The 11,836-nt window shown below is 38.3% G+C and overlaps 2 protein-coding genes across 2 annotated transcripts in view; one reads left to right on the top strand and one right to left on the bottom strand.

Annotated features, from left to right (window-relative positions):
* The window catches only part of ikbkg (inhibitor of nuclear factor kappa B kinase regulatory subunit gamma), a 19,305-nt gene extending 11,333 nt beyond the window's left edge, over nucleotides 1-7,972 (bottom strand). The window contains exons 1-4 of the mRNA XM_037685050.1: nucleotides 7,608-7,972; nucleotides 5,406-5,546; nucleotides 4,977-5,242; nucleotides 3,523-3,597 (exon numbers count right to left, since the gene is read on the bottom strand). Of these exons, the coding sequence (XP_037540978.1) occupies nucleotides 3,523-3,597; nucleotides 4,977-5,242; nucleotides 5,406-5,544 (480 nt within the window). The 5' untranslated portion in view covers nucleotides 5,545-5,546; nucleotides 7,608-7,972. The remainder of the gene's footprint in view (nucleotides 1-3,522; nucleotides 3,598-4,976; nucleotides 5,243-5,405; nucleotides 5,547-7,607) is intronic.
* Nucleotides 7,973-9,096: 1,124 nt separating this feature from the next.
* The window catches only part of tmed4 (transmembrane p24 trafficking protein 4), a 3,983-nt gene continuing 1,243 nt past the window's right edge, over nucleotides 9,097-11,836 (top strand). Inside the window, exons 1-3 of the mRNA XM_037685051.1 lie at nucleotides 9,097-9,294; nucleotides 10,942-11,042; nucleotides 11,133-11,258. Coding sequence (XP_037540979.1) covers nucleotides 9,159-9,294; nucleotides 10,942-11,042; nucleotides 11,133-11,258 — 363 coding nt within the window. The 5' untranslated portion in view covers nucleotides 9,097-9,158. The remainder of the gene's footprint in view (nucleotides 9,295-10,941; nucleotides 11,043-11,132; nucleotides 11,259-11,836) is intronic.

Below are 11,836 nucleotides of genomic sequence, written 5' to 3'. Positions count from 1 at the left end.
ATCTGTGTGTACTTCCTGTATATCTGTGTGTACTTCCTGTATAACTGTGTGTACTTCCTGTATCCTTCACGTGTAAACTGGACCTAACGGGACATGTGCTGGAAAAACGAGTCCGAATGAGGGCAGGCAAACAAACAAACAAACAAACAAACAAACAAACACGTGAAAATATTCTGATGCATGCTCAATAATCCAGGTAGAAAAATCCAAAAAAGTTCAATCTGGTCCTCTGGACATTCAAAAAAACAAAAAACAAAACAAAGCAAAAAATTCAGATTTAACCGTTTTTATTGTGTGAATGTTTCTAAATCGTTCTCACTTCAGATCCGTTTTTCTTCCGTACATTTTTCAGCTCGTAACACGTTCCTCAGTTCTTGTTCTATTTCACCAACTCATGTCTCAAAAAGTTCGGCTCGTTCAGGACATTCCTGCTCTGACTTTTAGTATTTGTGCAGTTTTAAAATTTTTTTTTTTTTAAATATGTAGCTTTGTCGGCCATGTTTTTATTATATAAAATGAGCGGAGCTCTCTCCACATCCTTCAAACCCGTTGAGCTGTTCACGACCTTTTACTGCCCATTTCAGTTTTTGTTCTGCTTCAGCTGTTTTCAGCTTCTTTGTGAATTTCAGCTTCTTTCTGCTCAATTCAGCTTTAGCCTTTTTCTGCTATTTGTTTTGTTTGCCAATTTGAGCCTTTAGAGCTTCTTTCTAATTGACTTTCTAGATTCCTTTCAGCCTCTTTTTACCATTTTCAGATTTTTTTTCTGCTAATTTTATTTATTTATTTATTTTAAATTTATTCATTTCATATAAAAAACAATGACAATTTTTAGAAAGAAAAAAATTAAACAAAAAAACATAAAATGAAAGGAAGCAGAAGAAGAAAACATTTCTTATTATATCTGCTCCCTATTAAACAATCAAATTCAAACAATCAATTCAAACATTAATTTGCTTATTGTAATACAAAAGAATAGTCTCATCAAAATACCTTTATAATTTGTTAAATTAGAAACAACTAAATATAATTCTTTAACAAAATAGTTTTAACCATTTTCCTAAATGTTAGTATCGACTTCGCTTTTTTTACATTGTCCTCCAAACCATTCCAAAGATCAATTCCTCTTATTGTAGTAGATCTACCCTTTCAACTTGTTCTGTACTTAGGTTTAACAAACATTTCTATTCCCTTTAAATTATAACTACTGGTCCTTTTCACAAAATAGTTCTGAATGTTTGATGGTAGTGAGTAATTCTGAGCTCTAAACATAAGTAAAAGAATATTATAATCAACCAAATCATAAAACTTAAGTAATTTCAATTGACAAAATAGAGTACCAGAAGGATGACAATAATTTTTCCTCATTATAATTCTTACAGCTTTTTTTTTGCAAAATAAAAATAGGCTTAGTTGTTGTCTTACATGCTGTACCCCAAACATTTACACAATAAATTAAATGCGGAACTATAATTGTATTATAGAGCAAGTACAAAGCCTTATTATTTAACAAGTCCCTTACACGATACAATACTGCAATTGACTTAGATATTTTAATTTTAACAAAATTTACCTGCTGTTTCCAAGACAGTTTGTCATCAATAATTACACCCAGAAACTTGATCTCATTCACTCTACATATCTTTATACCATCAATTTCAAAAGAAAAATACAAAGTTTTTTTTTTTTTTAACTAAATATCATAAAATTGGTTTTATCAATATTCAATGACAACTTATTTAATTTAAACCAAATTTGTATTTTTTCAAACTCTGTCTTTATCAATACAAACATCCGTTCCAAGTCTTCACCCAAACAAAAAAAAGTGGTATCATCAGCAAATAAAATACATTTAAGGATATCAGACACCTCAACTAAATCATTAACATATAAAATAAATAACTTGGGTCCAATTACAGAACCTTGTGGTACTCCACATGAAGTTCTGCTTAAATTAGAACGTACATCATCCATCTGTACAAACTGTTTTCTATCACTCAGATAACTACTTATCCACTGCAATGCAGGACCTCTGATACCATACTGAATTTCATTTTTAAAACTATTTTCAGATTTTTTCCTGCTCATTTAATTGTTTTGCTGCTATTTTCAGATTTTTTGTAATTTATTTAGCCTTTGCTCATTTTTTATTACTATTTTCAGCCTTTTTTCCTTCTCATTTGATTTTTTGTTGCTATTTTCAGATGTTTTTTGTAATTTTTTGCTCATTTCTTTTTTTTTTTTGTTTGTTTGCTATTTTCATTTTTTTTTTCTGCTCATTTCATTTTTTTGTTGTTGCCATTTTTAGACTTTTTGTAATTTATTCAGCCTCTCTGCTCATTTCAGCAGCATTTCTACTCTTATCAGCTTCTTCTACACATTTCTGCCATTGTTTTTACGTTTTATTTTCCATCTTTCAGCAAAGGCCAGCTGCTCAAATCCAACTCTCAGCAACAGTTCAGCGATGAAACCTTCTCAGCTGGTTTTAACTTCTTCATCTTCTTTTTACAAAAACATTCAGCAATAAGCATCCATGCTGCAGGTTCGTAGGAACTGCAATTTATCTGGTTTCCTTTTAAATTAAACGTTTTTTTCTGTCAACTCCCACAGTGCAGGGAAATCCTTTCGTATAATGTTTGGCATCACTGTCAGCCTTGAAGATTTTCCTTTTTAAATATAAGGCTGGACAATGACATCACAGATTGACTTTTCAAACCAATAGAAATAAAAAAAACTTGCTGCCTAGATGCGTGACGAATCATCAAATTTCAACAAACTGCACATAATTTTGAAGCTTTTGAGATGAACGATTAAAAAAATAATAAATCAATATTAAAAAAATGAATCATCGCGACTCATTTTGCCTGCATGGGTCACAAACTTGTTCACGCCTAATATAAACTGGTCCGTCAGCATTCCCAGGAGTTGAAGACATCGTTACTGTCTCACATTTCTTTATTTTGCTGCCATCAATTGGAAACAGACGCCAACAGACCTCGTGACAGAAGTCCCAGACCTGAGGCCGATGTGCCAAAACACGAGCACAACTCTGTCGTGTTTTGTTTATGAAAAAAAAAATGGTGACGGCCGTGTAAATATTTCAACCATCATCTCTTCTGACTTAAAATGATAAGATTATGGGTCACAAAATCTTTTTTTTTTATGTTCTGGTGCCACAAAGTAAATTAGTTTTATTTGTTTTAGAGACCCAACGGGACACGACTTCAAACTAAAGGAAAAGTCGTTGAAAAATACATAAATAAAGGTTTCCAGACCATAATGTTATTAATATACTTCAAACAGAGAGTATCTACTGTTAAATCTGACATTATTATTTTAATTTTTACGAGTTTGGGAACAATAATGAACAGTTTTACTATATTTCATAATGAGATGTGTTATTTGACGTCAGGGGTTTAATTGATGCTGCATTTCAGCATTTGTTTATTTCTGAATAATGTTGTTCTTGTTATTTTATGGACGATTTGTTCATATTTTACAGAAAAGCAGGTCAGGACTTCTTACCAGGCTGCGAAGTGGTGTGGTCTGGGTTTGTTGTTCTGTGTCTTCAACTCGTTTCCTCTCCCACTGATCCAGAGTCTTAAGGACAAAACATGAACAAGACGTGTTATTGTGAGTCCACATTCATTGTAAAACGTTACAGATATAATCAAATATTCATTTTTAAAGTGTGTTGTTTTACGACACAATCATTCAATAGGCGGTATTATAAAAAGCGGTGTTTTCTGCAGACGGTTTCTTGTAAGCAGGCTTCAGCAAGCAGAAGGTCAAAACTCGAGCGCTGCAGTACTTCAGCTCCGAGGAGAAAAATACAAGTTGCTAAGATAAAACTAAATAAGCAGACGGGTTCTATGGGTGTTCTTCTCTTTCTCCCATTAAATCCTCTGTTATTTTTCACAGCAGGATCGTTGCTGGTTCTGATAACAGAACAGAACACCTCAAGGCCGAGCCCACAGCTGTGAGCGTACGTGCAGAACCACAGGACCCAGAGAGTCCAGCCCATCAGATCTACCAATGTCTTAACACTATTTACAGTGGGATCAGGGCGGACGTGGGTCAGTTCAGACTTCCTGAACCGCCATCAACTTTGTTGGCGTTAGGGAGAGGTTTCTGAACCCAGAGACTCTCTGTCATGGCGTTCATTTCTGAAACTGCTCTCGATCCGCGTCATAAAAACAGTTAATTTGAACCTCACACCTTCTCCTTCTACCAACAGCGCTGAATGAATTAAGTATAAATACTGGAGTCAGATTAAAAGTGTGTTTTAATAATCCATTTTTAACACTACCCATCTGCTACGTTTAGCTTTCAAACAGCTACTTTTAGATAGCATTCTGCTTTTAGCTTCTAGCTAACATTTCAACAACTGTAGTCAGCCTTTTGCAACATTTAGCTTTTAGCCACACTATTGATACTTTCAAAAGATTTTTACCACATTTAGCTACATTTACCTTCTACCTATGGCTTTTGCTATTTTTACCTTTTAGCTAGTTTTTGGCTTCTTTCAGCTCCAAGTATTCCAGTAAATAACCAGTTCATCGAACATCGCGTACATCTTGACATGCCTATTTTTAAAAACTGCACAGTATTGTAGTCTAGTATAGTATATTATTATTTATTTCTTTATAGATAGTTTTTTTTTTACATTTTAGGAACTTTTTGTGTGAACCTTTATATCTGCTGCTGTTACACTTGAACTTCACCTCTGTGGGACAATAAAGGCTGTTTCTATTCTATTCAGTTTCAGCTTTTTTTCAGCGCTCAGAATTTAAACAAATGTTTGCTGCAGAAACATTTATTTTCTTTGGTTGAGTTTTTATGGCCCTCATTCAGACATTGAGCCTTTTTGCCCAGGTTTTCTTCAGGCTTTAGCCACAGCTTTCGGCTGTATTTGTTAGCATCCTGACAGGTAGGCAGACATACAACACAAGAGCAACACGAGCCTTGGGCGCGCTGACCTGTGGCCCGTCCAGCGGCCCGTTTTTGGCCGGGCGTCCCTGCAAGTCTTCGGTCTGGCTGGAGTTGCAGCAGTGGTTGGAGGAGGCGGCAGGAAAGTTGACCATGCTCTGCAAGGAGTGGTTCTCCTGGGCCAGCCGCTCCACCAGCGCCCTGGCTTCTTGGAAACGACAGCTGAGAAACTCGCGCTCCTCCCTGGTCTTACGCTGCCAACCCTCCATCTCCTCGCAGCGCTGACGCAGAGCGAGGTTGCTCTGCCGCAGAGCCTCTGAGCAACACACGGACGAAGGTGGACAAACTGTTTGTTATTCCTTCCTTATTTCAAATAAAGGCGGCTGTATTTAGTGAATTACGCATTGAAATAAACATGCAACGCCGCCTTTTGATTCGTTAAGACGCCCCATAAAATTCAAACTTCTTCGTGTTCTTACCTCGGAGCTGCTGATTGTCACACAGCAGTCTGGTCACCACTTCATTGCCAGCGAGCTCTGGTGGGACCCTGAGGGCCCCTCCGCTGTCCTCCCCGGACATGTCCCACTGCATTGGACCGTCGGGCTGCGGCTGCACCATCCCTGCAAACAACAATCAGAATTACATACCTGCAGCTTTGAAAACTGGTTTTGTTTTCATGGTTATGATTTTATGGAAAGTTTGTTTTTCTCAAATGAACTCGAGGTAGATAAAAAAAATGCATTCATCTAAATACGGAGAGTGGAATAAATATCAGGTTTCTACAGGAACAGTCCAGCTGAAAGGTTTAGAGTGGTTCCTCATTTCTTTATCACGTGCTTCAAAGCAAACTTTCTTTAAATCTTTTAAAATCACTTTGACATTCGCTGCTTTTTTGGTCGTAGTTTTCCACTTCCTGAGGAGTGATTGCTTTCTTGCTAAACTACAGCCTAATGTTGAACATGTAAATATTCCCTCTCAGTGTAGTGATGACTGATTTAGTTTGAAAAAAATAAAAACAAAAATAGTCACGGACGCACCATGGACCAATTGTTTATTTATCCGTCTAAGTAACAAAACAACAAAAAAACACACTCGCTTCCTCTCTAAAAACTAAAAAAACGACACCACCTCCGTGCATGCTGGTCCTTTACCTGCTTCCCTTCTTGTAGATTCATTCTCATAATTTTAACTTGCCCCACATTAACCAAACAAAAGAACAAGAAAATACAAACAGGATTAAAATAAGCCACATAATTTCACATCCAGGTGGCTCAGTTGGTGGAGCTGCCGCCTCTCAGTGAGGTCGCCGTATCAAATCTCAGATGGAGACCTTTCAGAGTCAGAGTTTCTTTATTGTCATTCGCATCTCATGTGGTACATGTGGTGGAGCGAAATTATGTACACAGGGTCCCAGTTACATCCAACAATAAAATGTCTAAGAAAAACAGTAATAACATCTAAGATATGAACTAAGAAAAACATCAACTAAATATACACTAAGCACTCATAACATAAAACATTGAACATCAGCACAAACATGAACATGAGTCTGTGAGCAGATGTGCACGCATGAACACATCAACATTGAAACAGATCAGCAGCAACATGAAACAGATCAGCAGCAACATGATATGGTTTTTCACAGTGATTATTCTAGTTAGAGATTCATGAGTCTAACAGCCTCAGGGTAGAAGCTGTTCCTCAGTCTAGTGGTTCTACACTTAATGCTCCTTAACCTCCTTCCTGAGGGGAGTGGGGCAAAAAGTGTGTGTGCTGGGTGGGTGGGGTCCTTCATGATGCAGGTGGCCCTCTTCCTGCATCTGGAGGTGTAGATGTCTGTGATGGTGGGGAGGCTGATTCCGACAGATTTCTGTGCAGCCTTTCTGGGGGGAGTTTCCATGTTCTCTCTGTGCACGACTTTTCTCCGGGGTTTACTCTCACAGACCAAAAACGTGCACGTTAGGTTGATTGGTAACTCTAAATTGTCCCTACAGGTGAGCGAGAAGTTTGTCTCTGTGTCCCTGTGGTGGACTGGAGACATGTCCAGGTGTCCCCTCGCACAGTGACTGCTGGACATGGACACATGTGACCCCCATGACCCCCAAAATGGAATAAGCGGGTAAAGATAATGGATGGATGTTCAGGGTAAAAAGTTCATGATAGAAAACATAAACACTATTAAAAAAACATTAAATTACAAAAGCATCATGTGCAGCTGGCTGAGAGAGCATGTTATAACAAAAACACATAATATTAAATAAATATGAAATAATCCCAGTCGACCATCACTGACAAATATAAAGCTTTCACTTTCTCTTTGACTTCCTAAAGACCATTTCAGACACGTTTATGAGCAGTAAACCTGATCAGAGGAAAACTAGTCCTGGTCAACAGTTTACTGCTTTAACTTTGCTGCTCAGCTGAGCCAGACTTTTATTTTATTTACTCAACTCATTTTATGTAATCATTCAACATGGAGGACTTCTGAGAAAAACACAGAGTCTAGTCTGTTAAGGTGCTTTATCTTATTAGAAACAAAACTAGGATCATCTCCGTTCTTGTAGAAACAATACGCTTTTTTTAATTTATAATCTCATCCAACTCAGAATATAAAAACAACTCGATGGCCTCAGTAAATGTTACAAAGTTCAGATAGAGATGTAAAAAATTAATCATCTTACCTCCTTCTTTTTCAAAGTTACAGTCCGGAAGAAGAACTAGTCAAGCTGTAACTCACAAACAAACAATTTAACTCCGTTTTGTTGTTTTTTTAAATCAGAAATTAGACGATGCGGAGCAGCTAGCTAATTAGCTTAGCATGCTAATATGGCATATCGTCGGCTGGACAAAGCGAGGAGCTTTTTGACTCAAACAAACAATAATAACTATTAATGAACTACGTGTCTCCCGAACGGCATCGTGTCCAGATGTGTAGCCTCCCCTGGGCGCGTTTCAGGCGCTAAAGCTGAGGAGCTTACCCCTCAAATCCGATCCGAGCGCTGCTAGCTCGAACTACACCGAGGCTTAACCCTGAGTACAGCCTCGCAGGCACAACTCCCCTGGACATCACAATACCTTTTCACCTTAGTCTACCTCCTTCGTTTTAACGAGTGGGAGGAACACAAATAAACAAAATATTAATAATTAAAAAAACAGTCATGTCAACTATAAAAACAGGGCAAAAAATGAACGAGTACTGAAAAAGTTATGCAGTTTGAAGCAAAACTTGATACATCACAAACTGAGCCATCATTATTAATAAGTCACTGTCACAACATTTAAAACATTTGGGGAGAAAATTAAGCAGCAAAAACTAAGCCGAGACAATATCTGTAAACAAACACAATTTGAGTTTACGTAAGTGGTTTCTTTCTTTTTGAGAGTTGCACCTTTAGCTTTGCTTTAAAATGTGATAAAAATTAATGAGTCCCAGCTCCTCACAGGGCAACTTTATAGACTGATCGATCAGTTGATCAAATTTCGATCAGTCGATCAGGCTCAATTTTTGCACTTGCAACCTCATTGTTAATTTATGCAATCCAAGGGGCTAAACATGAATTTCACTTTTTGGAAGAAAATTGTCCATTTATTTTAAACATGCAAAAAGTCTACAGGAACATGTACGTGCTCCAAGTTAACATTACTAGTGATAAACATCCATGAACCTTGACCAAAACCCGCCTGACAATATTCATGGTAAATCATTATTAGTGATAAATGAATAAACAAAAATAGCAAAATGTGGATAAATAAGCTAAACTACATTACAATAAAGCTCTGTTTAGAAACCCACCACTTTTCCACAACATATCAGAATTTATCCAGCTTTTCTATTAAAATTAACCATAATTACATCAATATTCCTACTCCTACAGAATATTTCCATCATGTAAAACAAAACATTATCCTGTCTGCAAAACTGAAATTCACAGAAATCAAGGCCAAGCACTCCCAGTTTTGACTGCAATCCATTAAGCGACAAACAAAAAAGACATTTATTGATATTTAGTCATATTCTATTTTATATTTCAAGATTACCATACACCGTTCCATTCATTTGTATTATTTTCAACTTCAACTTGTTCCGGAACGTTCCACCTGTCAGTCCGCACTCCGGGACCACAGCTCGTTGTTTATTTACAGGAAATCCCCCTTCCGCTTTCCGTAGTGGAAGATGACGTCACCGATCTGCAGCAGTTTTTGATGTCCGCTAAAGTAAAGGAGGTGACAGGATGCTGTCCGCGTCAGCCGCTGCGGTTACTCTCCTGGTGGCCTGGGTTTACCCGAGCCACGCGTTATATTTCCACATAGGAGAGACGGAGAAAAAATGTTTCATTGAAGAAATTCCCGACGAGACGATGGTGATCGGTGAGCAGCTAGTCCGTTAGCTTAGCGGCTAACTAGCCGTTGGCGCTAACGGCTTTTTGTTTCAGAGACGCAGCAGGAGACGGAATGGTTCAAACCGAGTAAAGCGATTCACATCAATTAGTGTAAAGTTGCACTTGGTTTGCCCTTTTCTGATCAGAGTTTTCATTGTCCCAAATATTCATCAGATTAATGTAAATTGAAGTAAGTCTCAGTCTGGTTCATGATAACATTAAATAAAAATGTAGGCTGTTCAGTTAGAATAAAATGTTCACTCCGTTACCTTAAATGTTTATTATAAGCTTAGAAAACAATTCATTTGCACTTTCACATAATGCAGCAAATTTTATATTTTCAAACATCACCACAAAACTATTTAGTCTTTTAAAAACGGCCTCTTCTGTTGCAATACAGCGTTAATGCTGTTTTAGGTTTACACAGTGAACAGTTAAAGTTTGTTGCTGTTATTCCCTCTTGTCACTAGATGGCGCTGCTGGGACAGCGCAGGACAGACCATTAAAGAGGAAGATACAGACGTGGTGTTCTGTAAACGTCTGGCGTAACGACGCCGGCACCGTAAGAAAGTTGAACCGTCGTCTCCCGTTTCACTACAACCAACACGACGGATAAGCGCTGAATGACAGCTGAAATCTGCTGAAAAAGCTGAAACAGAGTTGTTAAACCTGAGAAAACCCAGAACAGCAGCGAAAAGCTCAAAAGAGCAAAACACGAGCTAAAGGGAACAAGCACTAGCTAAATGTGGGAACCTTTCGTTAAAAGTAGCAAAAGGCTAGATTGATGCTAAAAGTATTAAAAGCCAAACTAAAAGTAGCAAAGGGAATCTTGGAAGATAAAAGTTACAAAACAACTAAAAGCTAAAAATGTCAAAAAGTTAACTAAAAGTAATTGAAAGCTAAAATGGCCAAAGAGTAGGTAAAAGCACCAAAATGTTAATAAAACGTATTAAAAACCTAGCTAGAAGCTACACATAGCAAAAACCTAGCTAAAAGCTAAAAGTACCAGGCGTGAAAAGCCAGCTTCAGTTAGCAAAAAGCTATAGAGAGGGTAAAAACATCAAAATGCTAACTAAAAACTTAAAGTAATGAAATGCCAGCTAAAAGCTAAATAAGCAAACGAGTAACTAAAAGCACCAAAACGTTAGTAAAACGTAATAAAAGTTTAGCTAGAAACTTAACATAGTAAAAGCCTAGCTAAATGCTAAAACTACCAAAAAGCTAACTGAACGCTAAAGGTAGTGAAAAGCCAGCTGCAAGTAGCAAAAAGCTATCGAGCAGATAAAAATATAAAAAGGCTAACTAAAAATTATAAGTAACAAAATGCTATCTAAAAGCTGAAGTAGCAATAGAGTAGCTAAAAGTAGCCAAAGGCCAGCTTTAATCTAAAAGCTACCTCAAAGCAAGTTTCTTTCAGCTGCTTCCTTCTTCGGGGGGTCACAACAACGTGCAAAATCGTATGAAAGATTTGGCAATTCGTTTTACAACCCTTTCACAACCTGGGCTCAAACCCACAACCTCAGGATTGCAAGACCGTGGCACTGACCACCGAGCTACCGTAGCCAGCTAAAAGCAAGAAAAGGCCATCAGAAAGCTTTAAATAGCAGCTGAAAACTCCTGCATGTGTTTCCTGCAGGAAAGTACCGCACTCAGATGTGGGACAAACAGACCGGCTCCTTCCTCCCGTCCACCCCCGGCCTCGGGATGCACGTTGAGATCAAGGATCCGGACACGAAGGTAAACACGGAGAGAGGGTGTCGTTTAAAAAACACATTTAGGTACCGGACAAAGTTCAGTCCAAAGATCCGTCTGTTCCAACCGTTCCAGATCATCCTGTCCCGTCAGTACGGCTCTGAAGGACGCTTCACGTTCACCTCTCACACTCCTGGAGAACATCAGATCTGTTTGCATTCCAACTCCACCAAGATGGCTCTGTTCGCAGGAGGCAAGCTGGTACGAACGCCCCGTCTCCACTTTTACTGGACCACATCGCCGCTTTTCATTGAAAAAGTTCACTCATGCGCCCCTCATTTTGATGAATGTATAATATACAGATACAATAATAAATGACAGATGCTCCCTAATAACATCTGCACCAATTTTTCTGCAATGAAAATGTGCACGTACGAGATGACGGGTCTGTACACGTGCACAAGAATAGGTTGTGATTTTTCAAAACATGGCCACATATGCAAAAACTGAATTCAGTAAAACTGCTTCTTCTTTTGGCTCTTCAGGGTTCGCCACAGCAAGTCATCCTCTTCCATCTCACTCTGTCCTCTGCATCCTCTGTCCTCACTCTGTCCTCTGTCCTCACTCTGTCCTCTGCATCCTCTGTCCTCACTCCCAACTACTTCCATGTCCTCTCTAACTGCATCCATATGTTGTCTCTTTGTCTTTTTCCTGGCAGCTGCATTTCTAACATCCTTCTACCAATAAACCCACAGTCCCTTCTCTCTGGACATGTCCAAACCACTGTCCCTTCTCTCTGGACATGTCCAAACCACTGTCCCTCCTCTCTGGACATGTCC

The sequence above is a fragment of the Nematolebias whitei genome, chromosome 11, assembly GCF_014905685.2.
Source record: "Nematolebias whitei isolate Nwh7 chromosome 11, NemWhi1, whole genome shotgun sequence".
NCBI lineage: Eukaryota > Metazoa > Chordata > Actinopteri > Cyprinodontiformes > Rivulidae > Nematolebias > Nematolebias whitei.
This window is presented reverse-complemented; position numbering and strand designations above follow the sequence as displayed.